This window comes from Myotis nattereri (assembly GCF_964212035.1).
Source record: "Myotis nattereri genome assembly, chromosome: 20".
In the NCBI taxonomy this organism is placed as follows: Eukaryota; Metazoa; Chordata; class Mammalia; order Chiroptera; family Vespertilionidae; genus Myotis; species Myotis nattereri.
This window is the reverse complement of record NC_138096.1, coordinates 3,552,499-3,565,361: the sequence shown is the minus strand read 5'-3', so window position 1 is coordinate 3,565,361 and position 12,863 is coordinate 3,552,499. Positions and strand designations below refer to the sequence as shown.

Genomic DNA, 12,863 nt, shown 5'->3' with positions numbered 1-12,863 from the left:
CGGCTGCCTCCTGCACGCCGTCTCTCCAGCCCTCGCCTCGGGCATGTGCCCCGACCGGCCATCGAACTGTGACCTCCTGGTTCACAGGCCGTCGCTCAGCCCCTGAGCCACGCTGGCTGCGCTTCTTTTCCCTAAATCGCTTTGCAATACTTTCCGCAGAGGAAGAGCTGATCACTAAACAAATATTTTTTTTCCCGGAGCTGGGTTGTTGCAAGAGCTGGCACCTCGGGCTGCCGGGACCGCACGTCAGTCATCCCAGCGACAGAGCTTCCGTGGAAAAGGCAGGCGGACGGCATGTTTCCATCGGGGCGGCCGATCCTTATCGCCGCTCCCCGGCCGGTCCGTAGACTTTTCCCCGGGACCAGCGCCAAAGCAAACACGGAGCTCAGCCCAGCTCAGCCGCAGGGGGCGGGGGCGCCAACGCCAGGAGGCCTCCGCGGAGAAGTGGGCTTGGACCTTGGGCTTCCCGTGTCTGATTTACCGAACTCGGAGCGGACCCACAAAGCAACCCGAGGACACCTGAGCAAGGGCCCTTTTAAACAAGGGCACGCCCGGCAGGCGTGGCTCAGGGGCTGAGCGTCGACCTAGGAACCAGGAGGTCAGGGTTCGAGTCCCGGTCTGGGCACAGGCCCGGGTTGCGGGCTCGATCCCCAGTAGGGGGTGTGCAGGAGGCAGCGGATCCATGATTCTCTCTCATCACTGATGTTTCTATCTCTCTCTCCCTCTCTGAAATCAATTAAAAAACAAAAATTTTAAAAAGGAAAGAAAGAAAGAGTCACCCAGGCTGCCCTCTGCCATCATGTCGGGGCAGAGGCCCCACACACGCCCACAGGGGATGCGCTGCATCCGGCACCCGCGGCTCCCGCCCCCCGCCCCCCGGGAGCTGCAGTGAATGTGTAACTGGGCCGTGTCCCAGCGCATTCTGTCCAGCAGCAGCGAGGGCATCGATCACCCACTTCCTGGAAGCTGTCCCAGCAGGAGTCCCTCTGGCGTCCAGCCCCCTCATCAGGCCTGGCTACTGGGCCCCCTCCCCCACCATGATGTAACCCCCTCTCCCCAGCCCGGGCACAGGACAGTCCGGGAACGGCTCCATCCCCGCCCCTCACGTATAAATAGGGCCTCCTCGCCCGGCCAGGAAAGAGGCTGCCCTGGTCTTGAGGACAGAACAGAAGGTCCTGGTCTGGTTTTAGGGACAGAAGCAGAAGGTCTTTGTGTTGGGAGCTGACGCAGAAGGTGCTGGTCTTGGGGGCAGACGCAGAAGGTAAGCCGGGAGTCCCTCTCCACACACCACCCGAAGCCCCAGCCCCCAGTCGCTCCCAGGACAGGTGAGCGGTCTGCTGGGCCCGGGAGATGGGGTGGGGGGTGGGATGGGGGGCAGAGCGGCTGGAAGGTGGTAGCTAACCTGCAGCCAGGAGCCAGGGGCCAGGAGCCAGGGGCCAGGGGAGAGTGGAGACCTGCTCTGCAGGGGACTTGACCACTGAAGACCCAGGAGATGCGTTCCCCTCCCGTCCAGCCAGCCCTGCAGACCTGGGCTGTCCTCCCTCGGCCCCACTCTGGGTCCCGCCAGAGACCTGGCCCCTCTCCCAGGCGTCACGGTGGCCGGTCCCCCCCACCAGGTTCATGGTGACCAGGAGTCCACTGGGTCCTCTCCCAGCCAGAGGGACTGCGCCGCTTGTGGTGCAGGAAGGGGGGCTGGAGGAGGAGAGGGGCCCGGCTCAGGGGGCCCAGGGCCGTGTCCCTGAACCCCTTTGGAGCAGAGCTGTCTCCAGTCCTGAGCTCACGGCCTGGGTCTGTGCAGTCAAGCTCATCGCGGTCTCCCCGAGCCTGGGTTTGCTCATCTGTAAATGGGGCCAGTAGCAACTCCTGGCCTCCCCTTGCTCATGGACTAGGGCCGTGGTCGGCAAACTGCGGCTCGCGAGCCACATGCGGCTCTTTGGCCCCTTGAGTGTGGCTCTTCCTAAGCCTTAGGAGGACCCTAATGAAGTGAATCACAATGTACCTACCTATATAGTTTCAGTTTTAAAAATGTGGCTCTCAAAAGAAATTTCAATCGTCGTACTGTTGATATTTGGCTCTGTGGACTCATGAGTTTGCCGACCACGGGACTAGGGTGTCCGTTAAGAGCAACAGAAGGTGAAAGCGCTTTCTAACCTTTCAGATAAACTAAAAAGGCAAATATTCTTACTATTTCGTTCAGGAGGCGGTCCAGATCGGTGCTTGTGTGTGTGTAGATTGGGGCTTCAAGGGGGGGGGGTTTGAATCCTGGTTGTGTCTCTTATTGGCCGTGTGGCCTTGAGCCAGTCACTAAACCTCTCTTTCTCTGCAAAGCAGCATTAATTACTTTATCTGCCAGCTACTTATCAAGTAGCTGCAATGGCCCCGGGCACTTTTGGGGGGGCGATGTGGTATAGGTCATTGAACAAAACAGGGGGAACCCTGCACTGTAGGGGGTATGCATTCACCTGGGAGGAGAGAGGCAACAAACACTAAACATCTCCATATATAAAAGGCTAAGCGACTGACCGTACGTATGTCTGACCGACCGGCCTGTACATAGGACACGCACGGACAATTTAAAAATAAACGTTGACTCGCGCATGTGCAATACATATAAAGCTCTTGCAGGCGCCAATCCCACGCGTGTTTTGGTTTTATAATGCTATATTGTATATACCGCTTTGACATGTAATTTTTTTTTGCGGCAACGTCATTACCGCACGGATCTTTCTTCTAATTAATTTCCTTTCGATGTGCACGAATCTGTGCACCGAGCCACTAGTGAGAAATAAACAGACAGACAAACGATACGGAGTGTGACAAGGTGGCCAGGGCCAGGGTGTCGGGAGGCAGAGCAGAGTGTCAGGAGTGGTGGGCGCAGTGGCAGCGTGGAGTAGGGCGTCAGGGAGCCCCCCGCAGGAGGGGGGCACGGGTGAGAAGAGGAGAGAGGCCGAGGTAGGAAAAGCCTGGAGTGGTGCCTGGCAGTGCCAAGCGTTACGTAAGTGTCAGCTGCCGCCTCGCCATTTGCGTTGAGCTACCAGGTGTAGGGACACTGAGAAGGGGGGGGGGGGGCTGGTGACAAGGTAGACCAAGCAGGGGTGAGGGAAGAGAGAGCACGGGGCCAGGACCACCCACGGAGCCTGGACCCCCTGCTGCCTGCTGACCCAGAACCCTCGGGGCAGGAGAGCCGATCACAGCCTCTGCCTTGAAAATGACCCATGAGATGGCGTCACCTGAACGGGGCCTGTGCCGTTCACCGGTGCAAAGTGGGAGGGGCTTGTGCCCCTGCACGGCCCACAGGTTTCCCCTGACGCCGGGACCTTTTACCTGAGGCCTAAGACGTGCAACAAAACCCAACAAAAGCAGGCCTCCTCCGGGACCGCGTGATCTGCACCCGGATCCTATAGATGTTTCCTTCTTTAAAAAATATATTTGTAGGCCTGGCTGGTGTGGCTCAGTGGATGGAGCGTCAGCCTGCGGACTGAAGGGTCCTGGGTTTGATTCCAGTTGGGGACACATGCCAGGGTTGTGGGCTCGATGCCCAGTGCGGGGCGTGCAGGCGGCAGCCGATCCGTGATTCTCTCTCATCCTTGATGTTTCTCTCTCTCTCTCCCTTTCCCTTATTTTTCCCTTAAATTTATATATTTATAAATCTTTATAAAATATATTTGTAAATTTTATTCATCTCAGAGAGGAAGGGGGAGGTAGAGAGAGAGAGAAACATCAAGGATGAGAGAGAATCATGGACCGGCTGCCTCCTGCACACCCCACACTGGGGATGGAGCCTGCAACCCGGGCATGTGCCCTGACCGGGACTCGAGCCGTGACCTCCTGGTTCCTAGGTGGACACTCAACCCCTGAGCCCCGCCAGCTGGGCTATAGATGTTTTCTGGGGACCTTGAATCCATTTCTTCTCCTTGAAATTTACAGACATGAGGGGTTTCTCTAGGCGAATGGCTGCAGGGACATGGGAACCAACTGGGCCCGAGGGCACTCAGTAACTGCCTTTCACCCTCCACCTTGCACCTTCCAGGGCCCGCAGACGCGCGATGAGTCCCGCAGGCCTGGGCCTCAGGGCCACCGTGCTCTGCCTCTTGGCCTGGGCCGGCCTGCCCGCTGCCGACCGGCTCTACATCCACCCCTTCCACATGCTCGTCTACAGCAAGAGCAGCTGCGAGCAGCTGGAGAAGCCCAGCGGGGAGGCGCCCCCGGACCCCACCTTCACGCCTGTCCCCATCCAGGCCAAGACGTCCCCGGTGGACGAGGAGGCCCTGCGGGAGCAGCTGGTGCTGGCCGCCCAGAAGCTCCAGGGCGAGGACAAGATGCGGGTGGCCACGGTGGGCATGCTGCTCAACTTCATGGGCTTCCGCATGTACAAGACGCTGACCGAGACGCAGGCCGCGGCCGGCGGGGCCGTCTTCTCCCCGACGGCGCTCTTCGGCACCCTGACCTCCTTCTACCTGGGGGCCCTGGACCCCACGGCGGGCCGGCTGCAGGCGTTCCTGGGGGTCCCCGGGGAGGACCAGAGCTGCACCTCCCGGCTGGATGGGCACAAGGTCCTGTCCGCCCTGCAGACCATCCAGGGCCTCCTGGTCCAGCAGGGCGGGGCCGGCGGCCAGGCCCGGCTGCTGCTGTCCACGGTGCTGGGCCTGTTCACAGCCCCCGGCCTGCGCCTGAAGCAGCCTTTTGTGGGGGGCCTGGTTCCCTTCGCCCCCGTCACCCTCCCGCGCTCTCTCGACCTGTCCACCGACCCCCAGCTGGCCGCTGAGAAGATCAACAGGTTCATGCAGGCCGTGACCGGCTGGAAAATGGGCAGCCCCCTGCAGGAGGTCAGTCCCGACAGCAACCTCATCTTCAACGCCCAGGTCCACTTCCAAGGTAAGGCCCGGCCTCGGCGGGCTCCACGCCAGGGGGTGGCGGTGCTCCGTCTCCGCGGCCTAACGCCCAACGTCTCAGCTGGGCACTGCCCGGCCCTGGAGGTGGGCAGGGCGGCAGACGTGGCCAGGAGGACGGGAGTGGCTGTCCCATCCGGCTCCTCGGATGAGTGTCGGTTGGGCATCGGCCGGCCCACCTGCTGCCCTATTTCCGCAGCTGCTACCCTGCCTCCTGTCTCCCTCATCCTTTCCTTCCCTGGGTGCGGTGAGGAGGTGTCCCTGGTGAAGAATAGACACAGAGAAAGAACATGACGTGCTGAGACGGCCCAGCCACGAGCGGGGACCTGGGTCCAAACCCACATCTCCTGACCCCACGGCCCAGGTCCTCATTCAGAAGGGCTGGGTTTCTGTCTTATTTTTTTATTTTTTATTTTTATTGATTTCAGAGAAGAAGGGAGAGGGAGAGAGAGAGAGAGAAACATCCACGATGAGAGAGAATCACTGATCGGCTGCCTCCTGCACGCCCCCTACTGCGGGTGGAGCCCACAACCTGGGCATGTGCCCTGACCGGGAATCGAGCCCTAACCTCCTGGTTCATAGGTCGACGTCCAACCACTGAACCACGCTGGCCGGGCTCAGGCTGGGTTGTGAGACTTCATGGGCTGCTGGGAAGGTGGGAGCCCTTGCTGGCAGGTGTCCGAGTGGGCAAGCGTCCTGCCCAGAGGTCGTCCTACTGTGTGCACTGCGGACGGGAAGGGCCTGGAAGGTTTTGCAACTGTCCAGGCAAACTCCATGGGTACACGCGCTGTGGTGGCGGCTCTGTGATTGACGGGTGGGCTGAGAGCCCTGCCTCTGAGGGACATGGATGAGGTCCCATCAGGATGAGCAACCTCGCCCTGGCCGGCGTGGCTCAGTGGTTAGAGCGTCCGCTTGTGCACCAGAGGGTCCTGGGTGTGATTTCTGGTCAAGGGCACGTACCTGGGTTGCACGTTCGATCCCCACCCCCCAGTAGGAACATGTGTGGGAGGCAACCCATGGCTGTGTCTCTCTCACATCAATGCTTCTCTCCTCTCTCCTCCTCCCTTCCCCTCTATCTGAAAAATAATAACAACATGCCGTTACGAGGAGCTCAGGGCACAGCTGGGTGCCTTTAACTATCCAGGATGGGATTTGGGAGCCCGTGGGCCCCGGCCGCCCTTTGCCCAGCACCGCTGACCCCCCTGGCCCCGGGGCCGGCCCTGGCAGGTTCTGCCACATCCGTTGACTTAACCTGGAGAGATTGACTTAACCTCCGGGCGCGGATGGAGCTTGCCGGGGAGCAGGGGGGAGAGGCGGCCCCTCCGTGCAGATTCCAGCGTCTGTTTGGTTCAGTTTGTTGGTGGGGAAAAGGTAGTCCTTTTTGTCCTCCCCAAACGAAAAAGCCTCCTGCTGGGCCTGGGGGGTGGGGGCCAGTGCTGAGCTCCCCAGGGGAGCGTGTGTGGAAGGTCACCAAAGCTTCTTTAAAAAAAAAAAAAATTACTGATTTCAGAGAGGAAGGGAGAGGGAGAGAGAGAGAAACATCCATGATGAGAGAGAGTCATGGATCGGCCGCCTCCTGCACGCCCCACACTGGGGATGGAGCCTGTAACCCGGGCCTGTGCCCCTGACCGGGAATCGAACCGTGACCTCCTGGTTCAGAGGTTGATGCTCAACCACTGAGCCACACTGGCTGGGCGGAAGTGTCTTTTTTTAAAAAGTTGAATGTATGGGAGCGACTGGTTAATAACATGGGACAGGTGTCGGGTATACAGCGTCCATCTGTTGTACTGTGTGCTCATCACCCTAAGTCCAGTCTCCTTCCCTCCTCCTTCACCCCTGTCTACCTCCCCCACCCCACCCTGCTGTCTGTCTACAGGTGTGTTTTCCTTTCCTAATCTCTTCACCTTTTTCACCGACAGCTGTCGGTCTGTTCTTGGTCTGTTTTGTTTGTTGGTCTATTGTGCGTGTTAGATCCCCCGCGTGAGTGAGACCCTAGGGTGTTTGTCTCTGTCTGGCTCATCAGAGTTGGGGGGCGGGGGTGTCGCAGGCACATGGGAAACCTCTGCGCCACCTCTTAATTTTCCTGTGGACCTAAAACTGCTCTAGAAAAGGAACTTGAGCCCTAGCCAGTTTGGCTCAGTGGATAGAGCATCGGCCTGTGGACTGAAAGGTCCCAGGTTCGATTGCGATCAAGGGCATGTGCGCGGGTTGTGGGCTTGATCCCCACGGTGGGGCGTGCAGGAGGCAGCCGATCCATGATTCTCTCTCATCATGGATGTTTCTCTCTCTCTCTTTCTCTCTCCCTCTCTCCCTTCTTCTCTGAAATCAATAAAAATCTATTAAAAACAAAAAGTAACTTGATTAAAACACAACCACAGAACCAGCCTGCTGGACCTCAGGCTCCAGGCCGGGCCGGATCCGGGCGGTTTGCCCCGTCAGCTCCTAGTGGGGGAGGTGCTGAGCCCTGGGGGTCCCTTGTGGACCCAAGTAAGGGGGCGGCAGTGGCACAAACCCGGGTGTGTCCTCACGTTGGCAGCTGCTGCTCCCTGAGCGGCTCCTGGGCTGGGTTCGCAGGGGCAGGACTTGGCCGGCCCCGGGGAAGAGCAGAGGCCCTACGGGGTCTGCCCGCCTCGGCCTGCCCAGCCCGGCCCCCGCCCCGTCGCTGGGCAGGCGCCCCCCACCTCCCCGTGCCTGCCGCCGGCTGACTCTCCCCTGTTCTCCGCCCCCAGGACAGATGAAGGGCTTCTCGCTGCTGGCGGGGCCGCGGGAGTTCTGGGTGGACAACGCCACCTCCGTGGCCGTCCCCATGCTGTCGGGCACGGGCACCTTCCCGCACTGGAGCGACCCGCAGAGGAACCTGTCGCTGACCCGCGTGCCGCTCAGCGCCAACGTGGGCCTGCTGCTCGTCCAGCCGCACGACGCCGCGGCCCTGCCCGAGGTGGAGGCCCTCACCTTCCAGCACGACCTCCTGACTTGGACCAAGAACCTGGTTCCCCGGTACGGCCCCCGGGGGACCAGCTCTGGGCGGGGGTGAGCACCCCTCCAGCAGGGACACAGGACCAGCTCTGGGCGGGGGCGAGCACCCCTCCAGCAGGGACACAGGACCAGCTCTGGGTGGGGGTGAGCACCCCTCCAGCAGGGACACAGGACCAGCTCTGGGTGGGGGTGAGCACCCCTCCAGCAGGGACACAGGACCAGCTCTGGGCGGGGGTGAGCACCCCTCCAGCAGGGACACAGGACCAGCTCTGGGTGGGGGTGAGCACCCCTCCAGCAGGGACACAGGACCAGCTCTGGGTGGGGGGTGAGCACCCCTCCAGCAGGGACACAGGACCAGCTCTGGGTGGGGGTGAGCACCCCCTCCAGCAGGGACACAGGACCAGCTCTGGGTGGGGGTGAGCACCCCTCCAGCAGGGACACAGGACAAGCTCTGGGTGGGGGTGAGCACCCCTCCAGCTGGGACACAGGACCAGCTCTGGGCGGGGGTGAGCACCCCTCCAGCAGGGACACAGGACCAGCTCTGGGCGGGGGTGAGCACCCCTCCAGCAGGGACACAGGACAAGCTCTGGGCGGGGGTGAGCACCCCTCCAGCAGGGACACAGGGCAAGCTCTGGGTGGGGGTGAGCACCCCCTCCAGCAGGGACACAGGACAAGCTCTGGGTGGGGGTGAGCACCCCCTCCAGCAGGGACACAGGACCAGCTCTGGGCGGGGGTGAGCACCCCTCCAGCAGGGACACAGGACAAGCTCTGGGCGGGGGTGAGCACCCCTCCAGCAGGGACACAGGGCAAGCTCTGGGCGGGGGTGAGCACCCCTCCAGCAGGGACACAGGACCAGCTCTGGGCGGGGGTGAGCACCCCTCCAGCAGGGACACAGGACAAGCTCTGGGTGGGGGGTGAGCACCCCCTCCAGCAGGGACACAGGACCAGCTCTGGGTGGGGGTGAGCACCCCTCCAGCAGGGACACAGGACAAGCTCTGGGTGGGGGTGAGCACCCCCTCCAGCAGGGACACAGGACCAGCTCTGGGCGGGGGTGAGCACCCCTCCAGCAGGGACACAGGACAAGCTCTGGGCGGGGGTGAGCACCCCTCCAGCAGGGACACAGGACAAGCTCTGGGCGGGGGTGAGCACCCCTCCAGCAGGGACACAGGGCAAGCTCTGGGCGGGGGTGAGCACCCCTCTAGCAGGGACACAGGACCAGCTCTGGGCGGGGGTGAGCACCCCTCCAGCAGGGACACAGGACAAGCTCTGGGTGGGGGGTGAGCACCCCCTCCAGCAGGGACACAGGACCAGCTCTGGGTGGGGGTGAGCACCCCTCCAGCAGGGACACAGGACAAGCTCTGGGTGGGGGTGAGCACCCCTCCAGCAGGGACACAGGACAAGCTCTGGGTGGGGGGTGAGCACCCCCTCCAGCAGGGACACAGGACCAGCTCTGGGTGGGGGGGTGAGCACCCCTCCAGCAGGGACACAGGACAAGCTCTGGGTGGGGGTGAGCACCCCTCCAGCAGGGACACAGGACAAGCTCTGGGTGGGGGTGAGCACCCCCTCCAGCAGGGACACAGGACCAGCTCTGGGTGGGGGTGAGCACCCCTCCAGCAGGGACACAGGACAAGCTCTGGGTGGGGGTGAGCACCCCTCCAGCAGGGACACAGGACAAGCTCTGGGTGGGGGTGAGCACCCCTCCAGCAGGGACACAGGACAAGCTCTGGGTGGGGGGCGAGCGTCCCCTCCAGCAGGGACACAGGACAAGCTCTGGGTGGGGGTGAGCACCCACTCCAGCTGGGACACAGGACCAGCTCTGGGTGGGGGTGAGCGTCCCCTCCAGCTGGGACACAGGACAGGCTCTGGGTGGGGGGGGTGAGCGTCCCCTCCAGCAGGGACACGTGCCGGCCGCCTTCCCGGGTCTCCGGCACCTGCTCCGTGGGGCCCAGTCGCAGGGTGGGAGCCCCCGGGCCACCTAACCTGGGTCCCCCCCGCAGGGCCATGCGCCTGACGATGCCGCAGCTGACGCTGAGAGGCTCCTACGACCTGCAGGACCTGCTGGCCCAGGCCAAGCTGTCCACCCTGCTGGGCACCGAGGCGAGCCTGGGCAGGATCAGCGAGGGCAGCCTCCGAGTCGGGCAGGTACGGGCGGCCCTGCCCGCTGGGTCTGTTGGTTCTGGGGGTCCGGGGGGTTGTCCATGGAAGCGACAGGGAGGAAGCTTCCGGAAGGTGGGCGGGGCAGGAGGGAGAGGAGGCAGGGCCAGGCGGGTGTGCCCAGGTGGGGAGATGTGACCAGCGCTTTCTGGGCCTGTGCAGAGGCGGGTGGAGAGTGGCAACCCCTCCCACCCCCTGCTGGTGGCTCTGCCCCGCCTGGCCTGGACGGGGCTACTCCCTACAGCAGAGTCCAGACCAGGAGGGGGTCCCCCCTCCCAGGGCCAGCCGTGGGACAGCTCCTGGCTTCCGGGAAGCGCCCCACAGGGGACAGAGGGTCCCCCAGCCACAGAGGACGATGCTCCTCAGCCACGAGAAGGGGTCTGTGTGCTCAGGCTCAGAGCTCGGTGCTGCAGACAAGGGGGGTCACACCCAGTCCTGGCCTCAGACACCGATGTTGGGGGCAGGAGCCGTCTGTGCTGAATGACTGGGGCCAGACCTGGCTCAGTGGATAGAGCGTCGGCCCTCGGACTGAAGGGTCCCGGGTTCGATTGCGATCAAGGGCATGTACCTTGGTTGCAGGATCAGTCCCAGCCCTGGTTGGGTGGGGCGCTTGCAGGAGGCAACCAATCAATGTGTTTCTCTCACATGGATGTTTCTCTCTGTCTTTCCCTCTCTCTTCCACTTTCTCTCTAAAAATCAATGGGCCGAAACCGGTTTGGCTCAGTGGATAGAGCGTTGGCCTGCGGACTGAAGGGTCCCAGGTTCGATTCCGGTCAAGGGCATGTACCTGGGTTGCGGGCTCATCCCCGGTGGGAGATGTGCAGGAGGCAGCTGATCGATGTTTCTAACTCTATCTCTCTCCCTTCCTCTCTGTAAGAAATCAATAAAATATATTAAAAATAAATAAATAAATAAAAATCAATGGAATAATATCCTCGGGTGAGGATTAAACAAACAAATAAAAAAAAATAAAGAAAAGAAATAAAAATGAATGAGTGGGGTCACCCAACCTCGGGTGGCCGGGGGTTCCGCCGGGACAGCCAGGTGGAAGGGGGAGACAGGCGGGTCCAAGGGGCCCTCTGGGGAGGAGCCGCCGTGTCGCTCTGAGCGAGAGTCGTCAAGGGGGTGCAGGCACCGTGCATCGTCCCGCAGGCTGGGACCGTGTCCCCCCGCCCCCGCCCGTGGGCACCTCTGCACCCCATCCTCGGGCCCCGTGGGGCTTCCAGGAGCGACCCCAACGCTTGCCGCTTTGCAGGTGCTGAACAGCGTCCTGTTTGAACTCAAAGCAGAGAAGGGGGAGCAGCCCACGGAGCCAGCCCCGCAGCCGACGGGGCCCGAGGCCCTAGAGGTGACCCTGGACCGGCCGTTCCTGTTCGCCGTCCAGGATCAAGACTCCACGGCCCTGCACTTCCTGGGCCGCGTGGCCAACCCGCTGAGCGCGGCGTGAGGCCGGCCACGGGCCCGCGGCCACCGCCCCGGCCCCCAGCAGCAGCGTCTGTCAGCCCCATCTTCCCCTGTGTCTTCCCCCGAGCCAGCCGGGGGGCCGAGAGCAGCCTTTCTCTGGGGCGGTGGGCGCAGCAGCCTCTGGGCCTCAGGTTTGGGGGGAGCCGGGAGGGTATGGGGGGGGCAGGGGGCCTAGGAACCAGCATTCAGCTCAGGGCGGCTGTTGCGGAGTTTGAACAGACCGGCCTGCGTGTGAAAGCAATCATCGCTTCCTCTTCCACTGGGAACGGAAACTGGGCTTTTACAGTGAGACCCCCGCCCGCTGCGGCCCTGGGTGTGTGTGCCACGTGGGTAAGGGGAGCCCGCGACCTGCACGCACGCACCACACGCCCGCATTCTTCTTGGTTTCCCCGTTTTTCTCTCCCACGTGCGTGTGGGTTTTGGGAAACACACGCGCCTGAATGTGTTAGAATGTCACCCCGTGGCTGGTTAGCCTGTTACTAATAAATGTCTTACAACAACAAAGCAAAAAGGGAAGATTCTCTCTTTCACTGAACAGAACGAATATATATCATTGAGCAGACACACAGGGGCTCGGAGTCATATTTTGTTTTGTGTTTTTCTTTTCTCTCTCTCTTTTTTAAATGTTTTAAGTTGGTTTGAGAGAGAGGGCAAGTTTTTCTGTATTTTTAAAAAATATGTATTTGTATTGATTTCAGAGAGGAAGAGGGAGAGGTAGAAACATCCATGGTGAGAGAGAATCACGGATCGGCTGCCTCCTGCACGCCCCACGCTGGGGATGGAGCCCGCAACCCGGGCATGTGCCCTGACCGGGAATCGAACCCTGACCTCCCAGTTCACAGATTGATGCTCAACCCCTGAGCCATGCCGGCCGGGCACATCAGGTTCGCTGTTGGTGCTGTACGTTCGGAGGTGCCCACGGAGTGCCCGGCTTTGTGCTGGGCGTGGGGACGCCGCAGGGAGCCCGTGTCGCCACCTGGGACGCCGTCCTGAGGTCGCCCTGGGTGACTGAGCACGTGAGCTGGCACCGCCGGGCGCAGCTAGCGGGAGGGGACACTGTTAATGACCAACAGGTCTCTGCCCAGCGGGCGGCTGCGCTTCGGCGTTGCCAGGAGGAAGGTGCTGCCAACCGACCGCTGGTCTCTGTTCCCAGAATTTCTATGAGCGGGAATTTGGGTCAGGACGTGACAAGGATACAAAATCCAACATCTCGCAGATGACTTAGCACAGACGTCTTCATTCTAAGGGTTTGCTTTTTCCCTTTTTAATTTTTTAAAAATTGATTTCAGAGAGGAAGGGAGAGGGGATAGATAGAAACATCAATGATGAGAATCATGGATTGGCTGCCTACTGCACGCTCCCCAGTGGGGATGGAGCCCG

At 61.6% G+C, this 12,863-nt stretch overlaps 1 protein-coding gene across 2 annotated transcripts; it reads left to right on the top strand.

Annotated features, from left to right (window-relative positions):
• The first annotated feature begins 1,069 nt into the window (after nucleotides 1-1,069).
• Nucleotides 1,070-11,994, top strand: AGT (angiotensinogen). 2 transcript variants are annotated; one of them, XM_081114312.1, is made up of 5 exons: nucleotides 1,070-1,325; nucleotides 4,031-4,875; nucleotides 7,619-7,886; nucleotides 9,863-10,007; nucleotides 11,275-11,994. In XM_081114312.1, the coding sequence occupies exons 2-5, from the start codon at nucleotides 4,047-4,049 to the stop codon at nucleotides 11,464-11,466; spliced, it is 1,434 nt and encodes a 477-aa protein (XP_080970438.1). In that variant the 5' UTR covers nucleotides 1,070-1,325; nucleotides 4,031-4,046; the 3' UTR covers nucleotides 11,467-11,994. The 2 variants fall into 2 exon arrangements, with proteins under 2 accessions (XP_080970438.1, XP_080970437.1); XM_081114311.1 differs by having other exon boundaries at nucleotides 1,139-1,261.
• Nucleotides 11,995-12,863: the final 869 nt, after the last annotated feature.